This window comes from Syngnathoides biaculeatus, chromosome 8 (genome assembly GCF_019802595.1).
Source record: "Syngnathoides biaculeatus isolate LvHL_M chromosome 8, ASM1980259v1, whole genome shotgun sequence".
Lineage (NCBI taxonomy): Eukaryota > Metazoa > Chordata > Actinopteri > Syngnathiformes > Syngnathidae > Syngnathoides > Syngnathoides biaculeatus.
In genome coordinates, this window is record NC_084647.1 from 25,583,439 (window position 1) to 25,608,519 (window position 25,081).

The 25,081-nt window shown below is 41.8% G+C and overlaps 1 protein-coding gene across 2 annotated transcripts in view; it reads right to left on the bottom strand.

The window, feature by feature from the left end:
* dscaml1 (Down syndrome cell adhesion molecule like 1) overlaps positions 1–25,081 on the bottom strand; it is a 125,415-nt gene that overhangs the window by 90,629 nt on the left and 9,705 nt on the right. For both annotated transcript variants that reach the window (XR_009796095.1, XM_061827580.1), the window contains exons 2-3: positions 22,281–22,601; positions 10,544–10,690 (exon numbers count right to left, since the gene is read on the bottom strand). Coding sequence is in view for 1 of the 2 variants with exons in the window: in XM_061827580.1 (XP_061683564.1) it covers positions 10,544–10,690; positions 22,281–22,601 (468 nt within the window). In the remaining variant the exon portion in view is untranslated. The remainder of the gene's footprint in view (positions 1–10,543; positions 10,691–22,280; positions 22,602–25,081) is intronic.

Genomic DNA, 25,081 nt, shown 5'->3' on the forward strand with positions numbered 1-25,081 from the left:
CTATTACAGAGGTCAAACGTTTCCTGTAGTTGTTCACCAGGTTTGCACACACTGCAGGACAGATATATGCAGGCCCACTCCTCCACACAGATCTTCACTAGATCAGACAGGTTTCTGGGCTGTCAATGAGAAACACAGAGTTTCAGCTGCCTCCAAAGATTTTCTATTGAGTTTAGGTCTGGGGATTGGCTATGGCACACCGCAACCTTGGTATGCTTCTTATGGAGCCACTCCTTGGTTTTCCTGGCTGTGTGCTTAGGGTCATTGTCATGTTGAAAGACCCAGCCACGACCTTTCTTCAATGCTCTGACTGAGAGAAAGAGGTTGTTCCCCAAAATCTCACAATACATGGCCGCGGTCATCCTCTCATTAATACAGTGCAGTCGTCCTCTCCCATGTGCAGAAAAACACCCCCAAAGCATGATGCTACAACCCCCATGTTTCACAGTAGGGATGGTGTTCTTGGGATGGACTCATCATTCATCTTCCTCCAAACACAGTTAGTGGAATTATTATCTGTATCATCCAAATGGTCATTGGCAAACTTAAGACGGGTCTTGACATGTGCTGGTTGAAGCAGGGGAACCTTCCGTGCCATGCATGATTTCAAAGCATGACGTCTTAGCCTATTACCAACAATCACCTTGAAAACGGTGGTCCCAGCTCTTTTCAAGTCATTGACTAAGTCCTGTCGTGTAGTCCTGGGCTGATTCCTCACCTTTCTAAGGATCATTGAGACCCCACAAGGTCATATCTTTCATGGTGCTCCACTCCAATCGAGATTGACTTTCATGTTTAGCTTCTTCCATTTTCTAATAATTGCTGCAACAGTGGACCTTTTTTCACCAAGCTGCTTGGCAATTTCTTCGTAGCCCTTTCCAGCCGTGTGGAGTTGTACAATTTTGTCTCTGGTGTCTTTGGACAGCTCTTAGGTCTTGGCCATGTTACAAGTTTGAGTCTTGCTGATTGTATGCGGTGGACAGGTGTCTTTATGCAGCTAACGACCTCACACAGGTGCATCAGATTCAGGATAATACATGGAGTGGAGGTGGACTTTAAAAAGGCGGACTAACAGGTCTTTGAGGCTCAGAATTCTAGCAGATAAACAGGTGTGCAAATGCTTATTTGCAGCTGTGTCACACAAATCATTAAAAAATCATACATCGTGATTTCTGGATTTTTCTTTAGATTATCGCTCTCACAGTGGACATGCACCTACGATAAAAATTTCAGACCCTTCCATGATGTCTAAGTGCGAGAATTTGCAATACAGCAGGGTGTTCAAATACTTATTTTCTCCACTGTATTAGCAGTTCAAAGTACCACTCAGCAAACCTTCAAGCTTCCGTAAGAAAGCAAAGAAATCTCAAGAAAAGCCCACTAAAACAATTGAACATTATTCATGGTTAATTAGAGGCACCTAAAATGGTGGCAGGTTTCCGCTGATTCCCATTTAACATGATTTTTGAATGTGACGATTAATTCAAAATAGCCAGATTCAGTGTTATAAGAAGGTTGTGCACACCAGTCAAACTGCACTCTCATCTCAATTTTATTAACTTGCCTTCTCCAAAATTTGTTTCAATTGAGTTATATATGTATATTATATATTTTTTTTAAACAAGCATTTCAAAAGGGGGGTATAGACTATTTGCTCTGTACCTCATAGTCCCTGGTTGTCCAGACACGGAAATGTCTTTTAACGCTGACCAACAGCGCAGCATTTGAAAGGTCACATGCACTTGACAAAAAACGTCAAAGACTCCTCCAAACGACCGTTGACACGATCAGCCATTGTGAACACACAACGCCGCCATATTTGTTGTACTCTGCCACACAACGTTAGATTGTCGGGCGAAGTCAGCGGAATAATTAGAATAACACATCCTTTCTATTCTACATGATGTATGTCATCTTCCCTGATTGGCTGCGCTCCCTCACGGACGCCACATCCCCCAATCCTCCAACCGTTGTCACCCTCAAACCCCTTTCTTACAAGTGACGTCTTTTTTTAGGCAAGTCATGATCTCCATTAGTGATGGATTTGCGTATTGAGCTGATTGTACAAAGCCCCCACCTCCATCATGGATTTTCATTCTAATTAGGTCCTCTGGCTTAAGGAGGAGCAGGAGGGAGGTGGGGTACAGCAGTGGTACACGCATTGAGGCTGGGGAACAGGGTGTTGGCGAGGACATCGCGGCAGCTGATGAGTAATGCACGACGTCGGCTGTGCACTTGGTGAAATATCTGACAGAGATTGGGCTAGCGTGTACTTACACTACTATCATTAGCGCATGTGTTCAGCCAGCCAGGCAGGCACATAAACACAAGCAGTAATGATCTCTTGCATTAAAAGACGAGGGCCGCGCACTGTAAAAGTGTGCCTGCGGGCAGGTCAGAAACAAACAGGAAAGCTCCTTGACGTTGGGCGGCCTCTGCACCCGCCGTACCACCACCCCATACGCACCTTGACCGTGTGCAGCTTATGAATAACTAACTAGCAAAGAGGAAAGGGAGTCATCTTCTCTGAGTAAGGCCAAATGAATTTGCCCAAGCACTATGCAAATGTTCCCTGGGCTAACGAGACTGCCTGCATGATTGGAGTGCCATTGAAATTCTGCTCGTGCGCAGCCCCCCTCTCACACTTCCTCTCTCTTATCTCGCTCCATCGCTTCCGCCATTTCAATCTGCACACACAACATCCATGTTCCCATCCGTCCTTCTTTGTACCTGTGCCTGTTGTCTATCTACCTGGATGCAGTGTGGGGAAGATTTCTTTGGAAATGTAGTTGGTTACAATTTCAAGTTAGCTCATTGAAAATGTAATAGTCGTGTCACTCTTTCAGTTAAAGTAATATAACATTGGGCGGCACAGAGGCTCAGCTACAAAGCGTTGGCCTCAGAGTTCTGAGGTCTCAAGTTCAATCGCGAACGTGCCTATGTGGAGTTTGCATGTCCTCCAAATGCATGCGTGGGTTTTTTCCGGTTTCCTCCCACATCCCAAAAACATGCAAGATTAATTGAGCACTCTAAATTGCTCCTAGCTGTGATTGTAAGTGTGACTCTTTGTCTCCATGTGCCCTGCGATTGGCTGGCAACCAGTTCAGGGTGCACCCTGCCCCCTGCCCGTTGACAGCTGGGATAGGCTCCAGCACTCCTTGCGACCCTTGTGAGCATAAGCAGCTAAGAAAAAGGATGGATGGATAATATAACATTCCAGTTAATTACATTTTTATTACATTTTTCCCCCCATCTATTTAACTTTCGTCTGTATGTCTATAGTCATCGCTATCTGCTTGATTCTCATTTTATCTTCGTACCTGCATGTGTGTGAAGCTACAGTATTTTGTTGTCCTCATATCTACCCTTCTGGTTCTAACGCTGTCTACCAACCCATCTTGCAATCACTCAACAGCGATCCCACATTCATTGCAGGGGATATGTTACAGACTCATCTGGTTAAACTTGATGTAGACATAAAATTAACTGCTGTGAACACATTTAAAGTTATTAACACCGCAATAGTTGAAAACATTAACATATATGAACAGAAAAACAATCCAACCATAAAATGTATAGACAATACTGTGTATATTTTAGTGTGGGCTGTGCCTTGAAGTTGAGTCTGCGTGAGTGTCGGCCGTGAGCTGTAGCCAACAGCAGCTCTTTAAATGAGTGTGCTTATTGGTGTTTATGTTTTTTATTGATCTCCTGGGGTTCAAATAAACAACTGAAAAGTGCATCAGAGAATGTGGGTCTCCCTTCCCGTATGCAACGGCATCACATAAATTGTCTGTAGCAAAAAAACATGAAAACAAACCACATATTTAGGCAATACAGCAGAAATTCAGCTATATCTACATTAGCATGTACAGCTTCTATAGATTCATCCAGCCCATCCATGATGTTGCCTCTGGGAGCTACATATCATCCTTTCAACACAAATACGGATTGCGGCCTGATCAGTGGCTGGACAGCAGTCTATATCTCCCATTCAAATACACACCCGACCCGCGTGCACACCCACTCACACAAACAAACACACACACACACACACACACACACTCAAACAGAGCGCACTCAAAGTCACTCTGCACCTGTTCTCTCTGTAAAATATCCAAACAGAAGTGCTGAATAAATAACCCCAGCTAACACGCATCATTGCCAGATTTACAGACACACGCGCACACAAACACACACACGCAGACCACATCCCATAATCAGAGATCAATAAGTAAACACCACCCATCTCCCATCCACAGCAACCCGACTGCCCTCGTCCCCGCGTCCGAGGTGAGGAACAAACTGCTCCCATCCTAAAGGCAAACACACAGAGAAGCTTACTGGTCAAACACTTGCACAGATAAATGGAGAAGCTCCAAAGGAGGAAGAGAGACGGAGGGTGGGGTGCGATGGGGTGGGCATTAAGCTCTCGTCGGATGCATCTTTAATGAAAAGACAAGGTCCCTTTCAAGCCCCAAGCTGCCTCTTTCTCCCTTGAGGGGGCAGGGGACAGCAAAAAAAAAAAAAAAAAAAACGCACACATACGTACACCTCTCTCATGGTCTCTCCCTCAAACGGCAGTCAGTCCATCATCGTTCCATTCTATGCCCACTTTTCCACCTGCATAATTTAACATGTAGCACGCTTTCGTACCACTTTGTCTTTCTTTTCTGCTGATTTTGCCATTTTCCTTACTGCACCTATCTGTTGTTAACGTTAACGTGTCTGACGGAGTGGAAGTGAAAAGATGATGTTTTGTCACTTTATCTTCTAATAGGTGCCATTCCAAGAGGGGGTAGTACACTGAAAGGGGTCGGCTGAAGTTAAAAAGAGTGGAAGGCAAGAGTACATGAGGCCTCTGCAGAGTGGCCACAAAATGGAGACTGGGAAAGAAGCCGCGGCAGCTGTGGTGATGCTACACTCCAACACAATCTGAGAGGATCTGTGTGTGTGTGTTTGTGTGTGCATGTAGATGGATAAAACAAGGCCAATCAATGAATGCAAAATCACGCACCCACCCACCACACTTCTCTGCACTGTTCGCATCCGCAACTCTCTCTTCACTCCATCAGCCAATCAATGCTGATGTAGAGTCCATAACTTAGCAAAAATCAATCCATTTACATAACCATCAGTTGCCTCCCCCTCCCGCTTCTTGTCTTCTACTGATGATTTTGTCACGCAGGAGCAGCAATGTTGTACACCCGCACTGTTTGAGTAGACAAGGAGGTGACAGTGCTTCATCGATTCGTAATGGATTTAATTTTTCATGACCAACACTGTGTGACTATTATTTTACAATCAATTATTATCAAGGCAATACCTCGACAGCAAAAATGTTAATCCATAATTTTGGAATCCACCTTGAAATGTACTTGGAATGTGTTCACTCAATGGAATGAATAACCACTGTGGATGAGGTAAATAAAATAGTATGCATAGCAGACTGGGCTCTCCTAATGGCTAAAATTAACCAATTGAATTAGACCCCTTCAGATAAACAAAAATATTCATTTTTATTTAAAAAAAACTACATAGGCAAACAATACTGTTTTTAATCATGTGTAATTCTCTTTTTTATATTTACTGCAACTAGGAGAAGAATTAAACAGCATTTTTCTGCGAAGAATTATTCACTATCTGCAAAACTCCTACTTGTAAATTTTGTTCACAAGTCAAAGCAAAATATAATTTGAGGAAATTATGAATTGAGCTCATACCATGAAAATCTTGTAAATTGGGTCCCTTGTACGTCAAAATATTACTGTACCACTGCAATATTTTGCCTCAAATGTGCACTTCAATCCTATCCATCCATTTTCTGAATCACTTATCCTCACTAGATCTTTTTAATGTTTTCACCTAGGAGACCCTCATTACTGCCGGAACAATTTACACGACGTTGATAACACTGCAACTAATAATTGAAAAGGTGGATAATTAATACGCGGTGAGTTCTAATGTGACCTATAGCCACTGTGGACCGATATGGACGCATGAGGTTCAGTTTACAACACTCCCTTGCTCCCCGCATTACCCGTTTATCAGCATCCTGATGAAAATCATCACTGCAAGATTAAAAATATGCCTAATAATACTGTAATACAAACAAAGCAGTACATATCTTTAAAAAATGAATTTACCCAACAGTATCTAACGTGAATGAAATTAAGTGTGAATAAATATGCACTGGCCGGTACATGCAGCGCGTGTGTGTGTGTGTGTGTTGTGGTGACGCACTGATATAAATCAAGCAACGATGCATCCTCGCACCTTCCTCATTCCGCCTGCCAATTCGTATTCGTTACTATGGTGACCAGATGATACTCACACTCGTTTTTAAAGTTGGAGGAGGAGATGGTTGCTAATAACTAAATCACATACACAGATGAACATAGTTCCTTCAGGCACATGCTTCAAGACTTCCCAGCTGACAGCACACAAATGATAACTTTCTAACCAGCAAACCATCAATTACAGCACGAGAAAGCAAGAGGGAAAACCACCACGGCGAGGGAGTAGTGACAAAGATGGCGGGCACCTCTATCTGTTGACTCCCCTCCTCACACACACACACACACACACACTCACATACATTGTGAACACGGTGAATTCTCCAACGCAAACAGATTTGGCTGTCAAAAAGTGACATATGACACCCAGGCGGGGTCATCTCGCAGTGAGGGCAGCTGTCAGCAAATACCCACCTGCCTCTTCATCAAAGCCCATTCAAAGTCAGCTTTATTGACCAACACGGCCACTCGTGTGACGCCTGTCATCCTGTCAAATCCACACCTTGGGATACATGGACCTCTTAATAGATGGCAAACCAGTGGAGCATCTCGGGTGCAAGTGAAAAACACAAACCTGGTCATGATGGATGGATGGATGGATGGGTGGAAGGTGTGTGGTGGAAAGTCATGTGATAGCCTAATTCTATGTGTTCAACAAAGGGCTGACACGGGCCATCGGGCTGTATAAGAGAAACAAGAATGGGAAGGTCAAAGATGGACTGAGAACAAAGAAGAAGAATTGATAACAGATGTAGAAAACCAAGAACATAAATCCCGTACCACTCTACTACTACTACTACTCATGAGCGATTTTAACTGCTCATCCTGACGTCCTTGCGGGGAAAGCTTTCACTGGCTAACGGCTAATGTTGAGTCAGTCAAGCGCGTGAAAACAAGCGCACACACAGGACATGGCTTGGACGATGTCTCCATGATCTAAACAGATGACATGTAAAGTCATGAGAGCACAGGAGACCGACATGTGAGTTGGATTCGGCAGTGCGAGGCAAACTGAAGGGACAGCAACACCCAGTCAAAGGAGTGGGATTGTGTGGATGTTGACGGGTAGAAGAGAGGAAGGTGAAGTTTAGTTTTTTTCCCTAAATTTTCCCTCTTTTCCAGTTTACAATAGTGTATTTCACAACAATGCATAATCTAATCCTTCAGTGGACATGTTGAGTAAATGTGGACCTCAGGTTGTCATTAAGTGAATGAGGAAGCATTTGAATGACTGTGAAAAAGAACGGAATGATTCTGAGAATTAATATTTTGAAGAAAATTATTCAGTGCACTCAAAAGAACTGCCATGACCATTATTATTCCTGGTCTGTATGACAACACTTGGACAAGTTGGGGTGACATTGTTTTAACAACTTGTCAAAAATGAGGCTTTCAGAATCAGAGCATGCCAGTGTAATAACAGTTTTATCTCGTTTTTTTGCCCTATAGTGACCCTTGTGAGGAAATGAAAGGATATAGGGAATGGATGAATGGTTGGAAAGAATTCAGCCATTACATTTAAACTATATTTTGCTTATTTATTGAGCGCAACTGTGCAATTGTTAAAGAAGCTGCTGTGAAAAAGCAAGAAAGAGTGGTGAAATTGTGATTTTATTGTACGTTTTGTTTTCAAGGTGTGACTGCTGACAGGATGTGTTGCGCAGATGTTGCCTGAGTGTAGCAGAGCAGACCGGGAGGGTTATTACTTTGAGTTGTTAAAAAAAAAGCCTGCATTGTGGAATACGCCTTGCCATCTGCTGAACCGTTTATACACAACTGACAAACCGCTTCGATTTGGGTAAATGGCTGAGTCAAGCCACACAGTTGTGGAAATTTAGGCGAAAAAAAATTATCAAAAACTAAATCGTACAAAAGGCATTGAAAATGAGATTGTTCTGTGTCAACATTTTGGCTGTGGGGAGATTCTGTCGCTTTGCTCCTGCAGGGCAAAGTGCAGCACAGACACAACAAACCCTTGCACACAAACACACGGACAAGCCACATGCAGCATTTACGCTCACTCCGCGACTAACAGTGAGAGACTCCATTTCAACTCCATTTTAACATGTGGCTGTAAAACAATATACCAATAAACTTGGTAAACATTAACATTAATATCCTCATGCAAACAATTCCAAAACAATATCCTCAATTGCTTCAAGACGCGAGTAATCAACGTTCAGTTTTCGTTCGTTCGTCAGAATGTAGAGGTCACTCACAAATCTCCATTGTAGCTCATCCCAAAAGCATTTGATGGGGTTGAGGTAAGGCCGGTCCGGCTCCTCCACACCAAACTCAGCCCTACCAAACATCTATGGACTTTGCTTTGTATGTGATACAATTTTTCACCCTATTGAAAGTGTGGCATCTGGAGCAAAACATAAATGAATTCATTCATAAATGTGACTCAATTCATTTGTCCAAAATCTGTGTCAAATTTCTTGTCCATAATGTGAAGGAAATCTTGCCTTATGTGTTGTCTCAAGGAAATAATTGAGTTCTGAATAGGAATGATTACGAATCTACAATTGTATTCTTCATATTCTTCCAATTAATGCATTACTATTCCACATTAATTCATCCATTTTCTTAGTCGCTTATCCTCACAAGGATCGTGGCGAGTGCTGGAGCCTATCCCAGCTGTCAATGGGCAGGGTTACACCCTGAACTGGTTGCCAGCCAATCGCAGGGCACATCGAGAAAGAGAACAATCACACCGAGGGGGAATTTAGAGTGTCCAATTAATCTTGCATGTTTTTGGGATGTAGGAGGAAACCGGAGTGCTCGGACAAAACCCACGCAGGTACGGGGAGAACATGGAAACTCCACACAGGCAGTAGGGCTGGGATTTGAACCACGGTCCTCAGAACTGTGAGGCTAACGCTCGACAGTTCCGCCACCGTGCCCCACTCTAATTCATCATGGTTGAATGTTAATTGCCGTACACTGTTGTACGACAACACTAAGGGACACTTATGTTTATCCAGCAAGCCAGAGAGTAAAATAAACTGTGTGTGCCTGTGTGTATGGCCATGTTTTTTACGTGTTCATATGTTTATGTGTTAGTGAATATGTCCAACAGCAGATCAATAACATACTCCCACAGAGCTCTTACCACACAAAGCAACGATACAGAGGCTACAACAGGTGCACGCACACACACACACACACACACACACGCAGACACACACGCACAGAGGTTCTCACCACTCTCACACTGAAGAATCCGTGACAAGAGAGAGGGGAATCCAACAGCAAGCTTTATCGATCCAGACTGGAAACCCCCCTCAGGCCACACACACACACACACACACACACACACACACACACACACACACACTGGCTCACACACATAAATGTTTACACCCACTGACCCAACAGTGCTTTGCTGTGCTGGATCAATGAGTGCTTCGAGTGAAGGACAGAAACAGCACCATACAGAAAGTCATATCCACGCACACATGCAAGTGCACATTAAAACACTATTGCGAGATGAATGGGATGCTCGGTATCAGAGCTAGAGATAAAGGGTGAGCCGGGAGTCCAACATATCATCTGACCTAAACAGTTTCATCTGACACCCAACAATTTGGCATTGCTGCACAGAGCAAATGTTAACTGTGCCCCACACACACTTACACACACACATACGCAGTGTGGAGGAGGCCTTCACACGGATATTGTCCGACAGAGTGTGAGGGCCGCGTATGCTCACTTTGTGGTGACCGTGATGAGCAGCTAAAAGGATCTATCACTCATCAAATTACATTCCCATTTGAGTCCACGCACACACACACACATCCACACGCACCCCCACATGCCCACACACACACATAATATATCTAAAGCTTGATTTATCCTCAGAACATGGCTATTAACAGCAGCAGCATCCGTTAACAAGTGAGGAGCCAGCAACATGGCAGGCAAAGGCCATTTCATCTTCTTTTTGACTGAGTGGTTCATTTTTTAAATCCTGCCCTCCATCTTCCTGCTCTGACAACACGGGATACACCAGTGACACAGGAGAAATTCATTACAGGAACCAAAGAGTGTGAACATCTCATTTCAGTGACAGGGTTTGATGAAACATCCCATTTTGTAATTGCTGATCCTATTCTCTCTTTCTCCGCGAGTAAACACTGTTTGACGCCATCGCTACTTGAATGATGCTCAAGCACACCAGGCAAATCTGTAGTGGTCGTCACGATGGACTAACGCTGTAAAAGTAACAGGATCGGCTCCCTTACCTGGCACAATGGAAACGGTATCTTTCTCCCAGGACACCACACTGACGTACTCCTGGACAGCAGAGGGGATGAGGCACTTGAAGACAGCGACATTACCTCGCATGGAGCGCTGGTCAGCCACACGGACTGTATATGGCTCTCGGAAAACTAGTGTGAAATAAGGGAAAAGGACACCATAGACTTTAATAAGACAAGATAATTCTCTATTAGCTTAACAGCGACGATATTCACAATAGACATCAGAAAAGATTTTATTCACGAAGCGAAAATTTACTAATGACATCTACGTATATTTGATAGTGTAAATTGTGGCAAGGTGTACGTTTTTAAGAAATTAACTTTTGACTTTCTGGAATCCAATATCTAAGAAAATCAAAAGTATGAACTCTTAAATCTACTTTTTTTCTTTTTGTTTTTTTTTTTAGCAAACTTGGCAGAAAAAATTGTGTGACTTCATTTGTGTTGCATCTGTCTATCATATTCATAATACATTATTCGACAATTATATATTAGGTAATGAATTTTGCATTATTAAAGTAACTACATGTGCACATGAGGTGGTGATTTTGTTGTTGGTGGGTAAGTGATGTGGGAGTCAGTGAATGAGAGTGTAGAGTTGGCTGTTGTGAGCTCAGGTGAACGGCTAACCATTAGGTTAACTGGCGAGGACTCAGGTGTGGCAGTGTGTATGAATGTACTTATTACGTCTTGATTTTGTTACCGTTTGTTCAATAAACCGACTGAAAGTACACTAACTGGCGTCTTTGCCCTTGGCCATGTTATAACATGTTTAAACCAGCAGTGCTATCGGCAGGCTATATTGAATTAAGTAACATTGATAACTTGTGTTGGTGATTGTAGACAGGCTGCTAACTGCTTTGAAGAAGACACATGGCAGATTGTTATCTTCTTTTTCAAATGTGGAATCACCACAAACTGTGAACATTGTCTGTCTTTTACACACACTTTCCCTTGAGCTCGCCAGCATCGCAAGAACTTATTTCAATACAGAGTGATGAGTAAATCTGCAGTAACATTATTGTCTATGTGGAAAATTAATCATGAAGTTTTGCTGCATAAATTTTGCTTTGATTTTTTTCTTTAATATACAGCATATCAAAATTCTTTATTTCATTAGATTAATTGTTTCAGGACAAAACTATATTATATTTGAACTGTTTGTACAATTATGGTGTATATCCCCCAATAAAAATATGACCAAGTAATCCAATAAAATTGGGATGTATTTTACTATAATTTCAAAGTGACATCCCAGGTGTTCTGTTCAATGTTTTTTCACAAAGAATATACACAGTGTTGAAATGTTTTCTACTTATTTTGTAATGTGCATTAGGTATTGCGTGAATATAAAGCACACAGCAAAAATGTACAGTTACTCAAAATGTATGATTTTAGCAAGACATGTTGATGTTATTGTCAAAATGATTGAATCAGAAAAAGAAACTGAAAATTTTATTGTGTGTCTCGTGATGTGTGGCTATGGATCATCTTCGCTTAGTTAAAAAAATGCAATTAAATACCAGTTTCTCTCAGTTCATTAAACTAACACTAAATACGAACAAACATTTGAAAGGACAAGTTCAGGGCTGTCTTCATGTAGAAAAATCATCGACAAAAGAGCTGGTGTTGCTGCTTTGCCACATCTAAAATCCTACGACTTGATGTCGCTATGATTGTAAGGCGAACTGACTGGGAGCTGCGTTAAAGGGGATGCACAATGAATGGCCTTTAGCATTTCAAAGAACAACAGCGCAGATGCTTTGAGACGGCGAGGGGCGCGGCGCGGCTCACGGCTGCCGCGACTGTCACATGCAGGCATCGGGCTTCAAAAACACGCGGCCTGCACTTGGCACGGCGGGCGTGGGGCGGTGAGTTGGTGCCAGGGTGGCGGGGATTAAGACACGGCTTAATGATGAAAACAGTAGCCTGTAGCTAACCAAATTATCTCCGCAGTTAACGCTATCACATTCTGAGCCGCCTGAAATGTGAAATACTGAATCATGAAACTGGAAGTCCTTCACATTAATAAACAAGATTAGTAGTAGTAGTAGTGGAGAATTAAAAATGTTGGTACTGCACTAAATTGTCCCTTGGTTTGAATGGGAATGATGTTGGTTGTTTGTCTTTATGTTTCCTGCAGACGCTAGTCAGAGCACGTATAGACAAACCAAAAAAAGTGGATAGGCAATTGAGAAAATGGAAATATGGATTTATAATTTTGCTTTAGGAAGAGACAGGTGGATGCTCGCTTGAAGCGAAATGAGCGCTGTTCTCAAATTCAAATTGTGCAGGCCAACCCACCATCCATATGAAGGGTCAACGATATTTCCTCCCAACAATTTAGACATGGACACAAAAACAAGTTCGATGAGTAATATGTAAGATGAGGAAAACACTATTACAGAAATGAAATGGGGCCCAAGAAAGGCTGATGCTGGCGTGTGTTTCTGGCATCCCAATCTATCAATGCTATTCAACCAGCGAGGCCTCCCTCCAAAATGAGGACAGTAATGGCTTAACAATGCAAATCTCTCTCTCTCTCTTTCTTTTGCCCTCTCTTTCTCTTTCTCTCTCTCTCTCTCTCTCTCTCTCTCTCTCTCTCTCTCTCTCTCTCACTCACACTCACAAAAACATAGGGAGAGGCCCCGCCCACCGGAGTGTTCTCACTCTCCCCCAGCTCTCCAGTGATATAATTAACGCCTAGCCTGAAGGCCAGTTTCCTTGGTCATTAATAATGCTTTATGCCCACAACTACTGTCACTGGAACCCAATGGAACCAAAGGGAATGTCCTTGCCAAATGTTTGAGAGTCTTTCACCTCAAAGTAACTCCACTATTTAACCTCTTTAACTCTGTTCTACTTTTGGGGGGCTAAATCAACAAACTTGTAACAGAACCACAAAACAATGTCACGAGCCGTAGAGGAGTTGTTTGAATTGAAAAATTGTTCTTCAATGCTTTAAAGGATATTCCTATTTGTATAAAAGTCTGTTTTTACATGCCTGGGCCTGTGAACTTTTATCTACGTGTACTCTGCCGTCCAGACTTGTGAAACACCCAATACGTGTAACTAGGGACTGAGTGTGCAAACACCAAAGAGGTGTGTTTGAGGCTAGGTGCAAATAATAGAGGATGGACGTTTCCTGCGAGTTGTGAATGTCATTAAAATCCATAAGAAAACTATTGCACAATTTAACGAGGTAAATTCCAAAGATAGCAGATTTGTTGTCCGCTAGTCACTTTGACTGCTCCAGGTAACTCACACTAACACTTTGAGGTAGACTTGCTTTTATTATTATTATTATTATTCTTTATGAAATAAATCCAATAAAGGGGCATGGTGTAACAACTGGTTAGATTGTTGGCTTCATCGTTCTAAGGACCAGCCTGTGTGGAGTTTGCATGTTCTCCCCGTTCCTGGGTGAGTTTCATCCAGGCACTCCGGTTTCCTTCCACATTTCAAAAACATGCATTAATTGGAGACACTAATTGGCCCGAGGTGTGATTGTGAGTGTGAATGGTTGTTCATTTCTATGAGCCCTGCGATTAGCTGGGATGGGCTCCGGGACTCCCACAATAAGCTGCTCAGAAAATAGATAATAATTTAATAAAAATACTATGCTTATGACTGAATGCATTTTTCGAGTTTCATCATTCAAAAAGGGTGGGTGGGGGTTTTATATAGATCAACAGTGCCTAACCGTCTTTGGGTCATAAACTGGATGATTCACATCATTACATTTTGATCTCCGGTATATAAGCAAATGAAGACACAAATGAATAAATATCAAACTCAACATTGAGCTATTAAGATGGCTAGTTGCTGTAATAGTGCACTGCGATTTCCAAAAAGGCTTGCGTTTTGATGCCGCCCACGAGCACTATGTTTGAATCGAGATTGCTTATCGTACCTGTAGGTGAAAAAGTCACCTCGCGCCAATATTCTTCACCGATGAATGTAACAGCTAAATGATGGTAATAGGAGACTCCCAGAGCCTCTTTGATCAGCTCAATAAAATGTCAGTCTTTCGACATACATTTGATAGCTTTTCTGTGGCATACAAAATGGCGACCCCTGTTGTAACCATTCACTCACATTTGAAAAATATACGGATGTGGTCCACCAGTCATAGCCGCAGATATAAAGTTACGGGTGTGGTCCATCAGTCATGCCCACAGATATAAAGTTGCGGGTGTGTGTTCTGATTGTAATTACGAGTGTACCCCTTTAAGAGTGGAGGGGGTGGTTTCAGGTAAACTAGGATGTAGAAGTAGGCTGAGCAGAGACCATGTGCTTCCATGTTAAAAAAAAAAGACGTCAGGCTGTAGTTCACTGCACTGGATCGGATTTCATGTGCGCTGAGAGTGTGGGACAGGTGTGCAATTACACAGTGGTGCATCTTATTTTTGTGCATCTTATTTTTGTGTAGTCTTGAGTCAAGACTACACAAAATAAGTGACATCTTCTACTCGTAACAAATTTTAGGCCCGTGATTTTTCGTGCTTGACTGTGCAGATTTGTAAGTGCGATGGCGCACGGGCCCGCCTGTCAAATCACAGTGATTGTGTAACTGAAGTCAAACTTCAAGTGCAGTATAGTACATATAGCAGAAGTTCACCTTCATGGCATACTGCATAAGCCAAATTTGACAGGTAACGCCCATTTAGAGGTGCTTCACCCAAACGGCGAATCTGGCATGAAGGTGCGGAAGTGACAGACTTAAGAGAATGGGAGAAGTTGCGGAGCCAGAAAAATGCACTGTTTGTCTTTTATGACTTAAGCACCTGAAAGAATATGGGCCTAAATGACTAGCAGCCTTAAAGGTACCATACGTTCCATAGCACTGTTTATCCCCAAGACGTGAGAAAAAAAAACAGTTGAAATGAAATGTTAATTAAATGTTGATTAATGGTCTTATCAATTACAGTAAAAGTGTCCTGTATTTTGGCTATTTAGACTTCATTGAGTGCATCTCTGATGAGGTTATGTCCATTTCACTGACAAAAAAACAGTAGAAAGCAGAAAACGGCTATTGCTGTTTGACCCATTTTGTCTATGCTTTGTCTATATTTAGCAAAGACCACCCCCTTTGCTGTGATTGGTTTGCCTTTTTGTAGAAGACCCACTTGTGAGAGCAGACGTTTACAATCTGTTTACAACACTCGCTCAGAGCAGAGAGGCAGGGTAAGATCTTCGATAGTAATCGATAGTATCCTCGAGAATTTTGAATGATCTGATTTCAGACCAATCCATCCATTTTTTTGGAGCCGCTTATCCTCAGTCCTGGAGCCAACCCAGCTAACTTCAGGCAGGAGGGAAGGTACACCGGTACAACTGATTGTCAGCCAGTCGCAGCCGTAGAGACAATATTACAGACATATTACATCCCACACAATCGGAAAAAAATGGTGTGGCAAACTACAAGCCCTTCAACACATCCTCTGGAGAGCAGATCACTTTTTTGGTTTAAGTTGGCAGACACATGGCCCACTAATGTGAGCTGACGGCTCATTTGTAAACAATTCAAAGCTAAAGGACATATTACTGCAATCAAGTGTTGAGCCCAGCTCTTCATCTAAAGCTGCCACTGCCTTTCACTGATACCATCTACATACAGATCAATAGCGCCGATCGACTGAGTAGCTTCAGCTGCCGCGGCACGGCTAATTCTTTCAATCATTTATTTACTCTCTGATTGACCCGGCTGCCACTCGTCAACAGAAAGGAAAATTCCAGATCCCCTTCTGAATTCATCATGAAAAAAAAAAATCAGCTTGACAGCGTTTAAATATTTTGGCGCAATGACGCCAGCCACCAGTCAATGTCACTCCAGGATTGGACTTTTTCTGTCACAAACCTCTGAGAATATTGTTTAATTTCAAAGAAAGAATGTTATTTTTGTATGAATGTCAAAGTACTGTTATCCACTAGCTGCAACCGTGGGATATTCTCGAGTAAATGAATGCAAAGATGCAAATGGAAGCCCGGCTGATTTGTGTGTAAATTGCACTCCCCCTCATCGTACGCACCGCAGAATCATTAGGATGTTACTGATGCCTGACTATATGCGGCCCCGTTGCCTAGGAACGCGCTAAAACATGGCTCTGGTGCACGGGGCGCACTGGGAGGCAAGTCCTGTATCACTGTCACTTCAATAATTAACGCCAGGGAAACCAAATACTGCATTTACTTATTCATAAAGAGGAAAACACAGCAAAAACACGGGGAAGAAAGAAGAAATAAAAATGATATACACAGGGAAATGAACGGGTGCGGGTTATTTTACTAAATGAACGAGAAAGCAGTTGCCGTCATTGTGTATCGTTTTCAGGGCGCAAGCTCCTGCCTGCTGTATTAGTAAATTAATGTGGGCTAAAGAAGAGATGGGGAGGACAGATGGAGAGGAAAAATGATCTTAACACCTGCTGTCTTGGACTGAGCCTGGCTGGGTTTTGTATTTTGGTTGGGACAAAAGGGAAATGGGGTGAGTTCACTGAACAGGTGTCCTCATTCCATTTTATTAAGTGCCTGTAAGAAGGTGCATGGTGTACAAAACATGAAACCTTGTCTCAAAAGCAGCATAATAGGTGTGTTTACATTAATGATGAAAATTGGATCCTGTCTTTCTGTACTTTAAATATATAATGTAAAAGGACAGATTTCATTCCTGTCAGTCCTGCAGCTACTGACTCAGTGAGGCTGTTACACCAACATTTCATCTCCTGAATCTTCACGTTAATGGGAAATAGAATTTCTCCTCACTCATACTTTGATATTTCCACCACTGACAAGTGATTATGGTTTGTAAAAATGTCCTCCCTAATCCTCTTAAAGGAAAACGAGGTGGTTGCCATGTGCTTACATTTTGGAGAGGGTCCATGAGGCAACACAGGCCAGAGGTCTGAGGTTCAAGCAGCATGGTATATGTGAATGAGGCAAATATCCATGAGACATCTATTTCATATAACACTTAATTAAAAACAATCAGATATGCAATTTATTAACAATGAAATAAACATAAAAGTGTTGTTAGACTTCAAATACAATGTGCCCTTGCCCATTCACAGTTCAGCGTTCGTGGCCCGCATATTTTCGGATTTTGCTCTCCAAGGTTTTTTTTTTTTTTAATGTACCATATTTTCATAATTATTGAGGTCTTAAATTGTCTTCTAAATAGACGAGGCGTCACAATAGATATGACGCCTTACAATGAGGTGCGCCTTATGTGTACACTTGAGCTCCAACATTTGCAAATGATGCTCTGTGACTTGTCCAATAAAGTAAACTTAAACACATTGGTTACACTTTTAGAATGTAGGCTGGCAGAAGTTTTAGCGTGTACGTAATCTAACATATGATGGCGCTCACGAGGCCGTGAGGAACAATGGCATTTACATCTGCATGGAAAAGAAGCTTACATTCCCCCACACAATGCCTGTGCTGGCAAGTCATTACTTGAGAAAACATTCATTTTAAACACTATTTATATGCTCCCAGCATATGTTGGGGCAGATTTTGCGTCACTTGTTTCTTGTGTCATTCGTTTATTTTCTTTATTATTTGCTAGTTATGCTATTCTGTTTGCTGTGTTGTGATCATTTTAGTTTCGATGTGACACCGTGAGTGTGTACAACATCGTCGGTAATGACCTGCCTACGCTGTTAGCACGTGTGTGCAAATGTAAGCTTCTTCTACTTACAGATGTAAAAAACAAAAACATTATTTCTCTCAACCTTGTGAGCGCCATCATATGGTATCTTACATACACACTAAAACATGTGTTAGCATACATGCTAAGAGTGTAACATACATATTAACAACATAGTGTAGCATACATGTAAGAGTGTGTGTTCACGTGCACTTCTTTGGACAACTCACACAACAGTTGTGCACATAAGGCATGCTGTGTATTTTAGATGAAATTTAAAACTTTTACGTGCATTTTGTGGTTGCAAAATTATGGTACATATCATGTTTAGGTATATTAATAGTGCATCCATTATTGGCAGATTTTTATCATTCGCTGGGGTTGAAGGATCGTAATCCCAGCGAATAACATGGGGAACACTGTATTATGGTTGCAAGGAAGTAGTTCAGAGGTATTTTCTGATGTGGGCAGTATAAGCAGCTGTTGGGGTGATATTCACTTGTCGAATAAACTCATGTTAAACCAGAGTCAGCACACAACTTCCATAATTTCAAGTGATTCTCGTGAACCCCAAATAAAGTTCAGTTGTTCAAGTAGGCTTTTCCTGACTTTTTCACGGTAACCCTACATGAAGTTGAGTTATTCTAATAGGTTTTTGCTCTGACTTTCTGAAACTTTTCTGTGAACCAAAATGTTCAAACTTGGTCTTGGACAATAACCCTTCCTCCCATATACAAGCATGACCTTCTTTTTCTTTGTCTTTTTCTTGCTAACCCTACCATACCCTGCATATGGAAGAGAGACTGCATATGGAAGAGAGAAGACTATCGTGTATTAAATATCCACCCAGTACTTGTCTGAAATTCCGTCAGCTCTTTCATTTGTCGGCCTCTTGACAGCCTCCCTGACCAGTTTTCTTCTCATCTTTTCATAGATTTTGGAAGGACATTCAGTTCTGTTGTGCCGTATTTTCTCTCTTCACTGCGTTCCACAGATTTAATGCCTTGGAAATTCTTCTGGTCCCTTGTCTCGACTGATACCTTTGAACAAAGAAATTCCTTGGTTGTTGTGGTCGCGCTCGCTACAGACATTTGTGTTTTAAGATGTGACTACAAAAATGCAAGGAAAAGCCAAGTTGAACTTTATTTGAGGGTTGATTTAGAGGCACTTTAAATGGTGGCAGGTGTTAGTTGAGTCCTATTTAAAATGAATTTGAGCATTTTTGGTTTATTCAGTTCACGTAATAATAGGTTATAGGTTTTGTTTTTATTTTTAGTTTGTTAGTTTAAAAAGCATACTTATCTATTTTTGCTTCCCCTCTCAAAATCTTTATACAAAGTATATTGGACAGGTCATAAATCACATTAATGGTGGAAATAATAATGAGCTAATTTATCTCACTCTCATTTTCCGTAACACAAAAAAAAAATAGACATTTGAATACAGATGTCAAGTCTTGATACGTATGTACTGTCGGTTGACACAGTATGGAGAGATTCGAGACATCATCGTAATCATCATCATTGAGTTTTACAGATTTGGAAAGAAGGCTTTGTTTACAGTGAACAGTAATTTGGTTGAGTATAAAATTAATTTCAAAAGACTTTGAATGATTATCTACATCTTACGATGACTATATAGTAGTTTAATTGGACCGTACGTCCACTTTCAAAGTTCGATATTAACATTGAAATATACTCAATCTATATGTCAGAGATGAAATGTGAGATTAATATGCAGAAAAAGGTTAACAAGAAAATAAAACAAGAATGACAGGGAAACAGGCAGCCCACACATTGACTTAATGAAGAGTCATTCAGGCAAGTGCTATTATTGGACCAGCAGCAGCACACGTGGAAATAGGTGTGAAAAAGGGGGGAGGGGATGGTGAGAGCTATGATGAGAAGGAACAGAGGAATGTGGAACAAGAGAACGACAAGAGGAAGAAGGCAGTGAGGGCAGGGCTGCTTTTTGTCTTCTTTTTGGCTGTGTCAGTCTGCCGTACCACCAGAGCCACGCCTAAGCTCATGGGTCTCCCATGGCAACCGCATGCCTGTCCATCTACGCAAGCTCGGAGGTAATGAGGTGCACACTCATGCACGTGTACCCTGCTTACGGAGCTGTAGAGACGCAGTCGTCTCAGCATTTAATTGATTAATAGTTGCAGCTATTGGCGCAAGGGAAGGTCATCACAACATGGAGGCTTGCGAGAAGGTCACACAGAAGGGACTGCCCCCATCTTGGGAACACGAGGGTCATATGGACACGTTCATACTCACATACGTGCATTTTGTAGCCTGACTGGGAAGTGCTGAGTGCCTCTTCGGGCAGGATTCATCATTACACTCCAAATCATTTTTCTTCTTATTTTCACGATTGTGGTTGCATCGTTCCATGTCTGCATCTGACTCTGTCAAACTGTCCTTGCCAAAACACCTCGACAAAGAGCTGGCAGCAACACACCAAGAGCCAGCTTGACGAAAATGGCTCTCTCTCTGTGTGTATGAGTGTTTTTGTGCGAGTGTGTAGTGTGTGTGTGTGGTTAGGGGACTTTCCAGTCGATGGACAGATGGAGAGACTGGGAGACTGGGAGGCAGGAGGCGTGCTGGCATGAGTTACTGTTTGTGTGAGTGTGTTTGTGTGCATGTGTGCATGTGTGTGTGTGTCACACCTTCCTTCTCTATCTATGACCTTGACAGCAAGTGCACACAGGTCACCAACACCCAGTTTTACACCCAATACAAAAGTTTGGTTTATTGGAATGGTACACATTTTGGGGGGTATTCATCAAAAGCTGTGAAAGCTACCACTTCAAGATTTTGGCTCCATTCCGTTGCAATCCTAACCATTGTGCGACAGAACCAAAAGAGTGGCGCTAAAACACGTTGCAGATTGAGAATTGTAACTTCCATGTCTTTTTTTTTTTTTACACATTTGCTGCTGTGGATGTTTATTGGTTTGAAGCTGAGATAAGCACAATTTTTGAGTAGAAGATAATGAGTAGGTAGTGAATCTGCGTTTGTCATGTCAATTATGAGGGAGATACATTGGCAGTCAGTCAAGTTAAGGCACATCACATTCAAAGAGAGTATTTTCAGGATATGTATGGTATGCATAGAGAATGTGTGTCACAAGTAAAGATGACACAGTTCAGAAAGTGAAGATCTCACATTTCATCTCTGACATGTAAAAAGCCTGAGCCATTTAACCAGTCATGGGATGATTCCTAGTTGTATATCAGTAAACAAATTATTTTGCCATTAAATGCCCATTTTCATCCTTGTTTTTATTTTTATATTGTTTAAGTTGTCACGAAATAAATAAATAGTTACTGTTCTGCTTGACATCTCTTTTCAGAAAAACACAATTTGCTCTCCTTTATGGTGAGAAATTGTTTTTTTTTTTTTTTTTTTTTGGTGAAACCAAGACATGTTTTGTTGTTGATTAGATCAGAAATAATCTAGAAACAAACTTTGCCGGCTCTTTTCGTATATAGGTAAGGTGCATATATTGTGGCAGAACATGGGTGTTGAAAGATCTATTAGAATGCTCTTGAACATCTGACAATATTGGGAACTCCACTTTGAAAAGGGTTGGCCTTGAATGAGTTAATAGGCAGCAGGGGAAAGTCTACCACCAGAAACTTGTTCCTCTGGGCCTGTTGTGTTGAAAGCGATTGACTCTGTCGAGGTTAACTGAATGGAATAGTGAAAACAGCTTGAAAATGAAATAGGTTAATTCAGGTTGAGGATTCTTCTGAGTATATTCTGGTGGCAATAGAGGCTGCCTGTGTCCTTATAATTTCATAAGTGAGTCAAGATGCACCATTTTGCATCCATTTTGCCATCACTGAAATGAGTTGTAATACACACACAGCACAATTTTAGTCCAAAGTCAATACCTGGAAAGAACACCATGTTCTACTTGGTTTGTAGTAAATTATACTGTAGTTGTTGAGTGAAGGGGCTACATTGGAAAGACGTTTAACTTTGACAACTTTCTGAATGAAAGCTCTTGAAATGGCATTCAAATGATGATGATGTCAGTGTTCATCGTGTTCACCCTCACCTGATTTGATGTGAATGCTGGGGCTCCGGATTTTTCCCGCCTGGTTCTCTGCGGTGCAGAAGTACTCGTTGTCGTGGATGATGCTGTTATAGGCGGAGGGAGAGAAGGGGTACAGCTGGAGGGTGCCATTGGCGTGCACGTGGCGGATGTGGGGCACGTCGTAAATGTCGTCTCCGGCGGCCAGGTACCAGCGCAGGACGGCATGGGGGGCGCCGCCCGCGGGGCAGGGCAGGGACACCCCCACCGAGCTGGAGAAGGTCACCCGCTGCAGGGAGGCGTTCACAAAGTACAGCCGTGTAGAGACAACATCTTCACTGTTGACTGTTTGGATGAGACAAGACAGGACAGATACATTACGAGTTGAGAGGGACGAAACAAAGTCTAACTGTCAAAAACATTTAGAAAACAACAGCTGAGTTTCTGACAATAGATACATCTGCACTAATAATAGTGTCAATCCACTCGGCTGTCAAAGAGTTATTCATTTACCAATTATGAGGTGTGTCACCAAATATTTATTCATATTTCTATTTCAACTCCAAACTACAATTTTTCTCCTTCATTGTGGGACAGACAATGAACCAGCACGTCTCCAAAAAGATTCTGTGAAGTTTAGTGAGAAGAAGAGAGTGAGTTCCTGGCAGAGAAGAACATCGCCGTGCTGGAGCAACCTCACTACTCGCCGAAAGACTTCCTGAACTATAATTTTCTGACCCGCAATTGGCATTTAAGGTATCGGCAACGTCACTACGCCATGGGCACTTTTGCCACTCATGTATGTATTCAGGTCATCGTTACGGGATATCTACAAATATGTCACATATATATAAATATATATATATATGTATATGGGCGGCAAGGTGACTCATCTGGAAAGTGTTGGCCTCACAGTTCTGAGGTCCCGGGTTCAAACCCTGACCTGCCTGTATGGAGTTTGCATGTTTTCTCCGTGCCTGCATGAGTTTCCTCCGGGCACTCCGGTTTCCTCCCACATCCCAAAAACATGCAACATCAATTGGACATTCTAAATTGCCCCTAGGTGTGATTGTGAGTGCGACTGTTGTTGGGTTCCATGTGCCCTGTGATTGTTTGGCAACCAGTTCAAGGTGTACCCCGCCTCCTCCCCGTTGAAAGCTGGGATAGGTTCCAGCACTCCCGCGACCCGCGTGAGGATAAGCGGCAAAGAAAATATGTGTAGATATATACACTTAGGTAAGTATATTTTTAAGAGGTGAATACATTCCCTAACCCCCCAGTGGGAATTCAATGATAGAAAAGTTTTAAGAGTGACTGTGATCTTTTGCATAGCAAGCTAGGGTATAGGTTATAATGTCCACAGGCATCAAGGCCCACATTTTGTGCCAAACTGCCTTCATTTATCTCATTCTTTATGCATTTCTGTAATATTTGATATCTTTTTGGTGTACATAGGAAGCCCTCCAGAATTCTACCTCTTGAACAGGATGGACGCACCTTTTAAGAAGGTATTTCTTGATGATGAGCTAATAGGAGAATTGTGGCAAGGTAGGTGGGTGGGGGGTCGAAGAGGGAGCCAAAGAAGTGCTGAGCTAAGCTCGGCTGGGAGCCACAACGGGGACCCCCCCACCCACAAGCCAGAGAATTCTCCTCACAGACCAAGATACTGAATTAATCCCTTTGTGCCAACAATGCCTGGATTAGCGCTATCTTTTCAATTCTCAATGTCCCGAGAGAGAATAGGGTGCTGGCTATCAATGGAGATTGAAAGACTCTATATCATGTCATTTAGGAGCTAATTTCCAAGGCTCGTCGCAATCAAAGGGTATCATTAATAACCAGTGATTAAATGAAAGGCTGAAGATCTTGATACCAGGAATGAGGATGAATGGTTTTGGTACAAGAGGCACATGTTCCACACAACTTACTGTCACTATCCCGTGCAAACCTTGTATTTCTATTTTATGACAGCTGTGATGAATTAACACTTTAATAAGATTAGCCATTATCTTCCACAGTTTGGTCCAGAGGTAAAGAACCAATGACAGCATGTTTTATGTTTATAGCAAGTATTGGCATAAGCTACCGGGAGTGTCTTTCAAAACACCTACAGTGGATATAAAAAAAAAAAAAAAAAGTCTACACAGCCCTGTTAAAAAGCCAGACCAAGATATATCACTTCAAAACCATTTCTACCATTAGGGTCACGCGGCCCATAAGCATGGCTGATATAGTATGCCTATATATATATATATATATATATATATATATATATATATATATATATTTTTTTTTTTTAATTTATTCATTTAAAATGGTGATGTGGCTGTGTTCACAACCAACCAATTACATTTAAACTCGTGTTAAACAGGAGTCAACACAATGGTTGCAAAATAAATTTCAGATGTTTTTGTGGGCTTTGGCTGACCTTTTGCTTTTTCACAGAAGCCTGAAGATTTTATATTAAAGGTTTTGTGTTACTGTTATTTCAAACTGTTCATATTTGTACCTTTTAGGTACATTGTTTAGAATAAAAAGTATATTTTTATTGTCCTCATCTGGGCCAGGTATCATGCTCAAGTCGATTAAATGTGAAAATTTTAAACACTGCTGGCTAATATACGACAGAGGATCATACAGGAGCAATCTGAAGATGCCATACAAATATTTCCCTTATGGACCGTGACCAAAGGATGTGGGATAACGCTGGGCATTCACACTATGAAAAAACAAGAGCAAATAGGGCAAAAACAAAAAACAAAGCATGTGAAATTATTTAGAATAATGGCGTGTACTAATGTAAAGCATTGTGATTTTATTTTCCC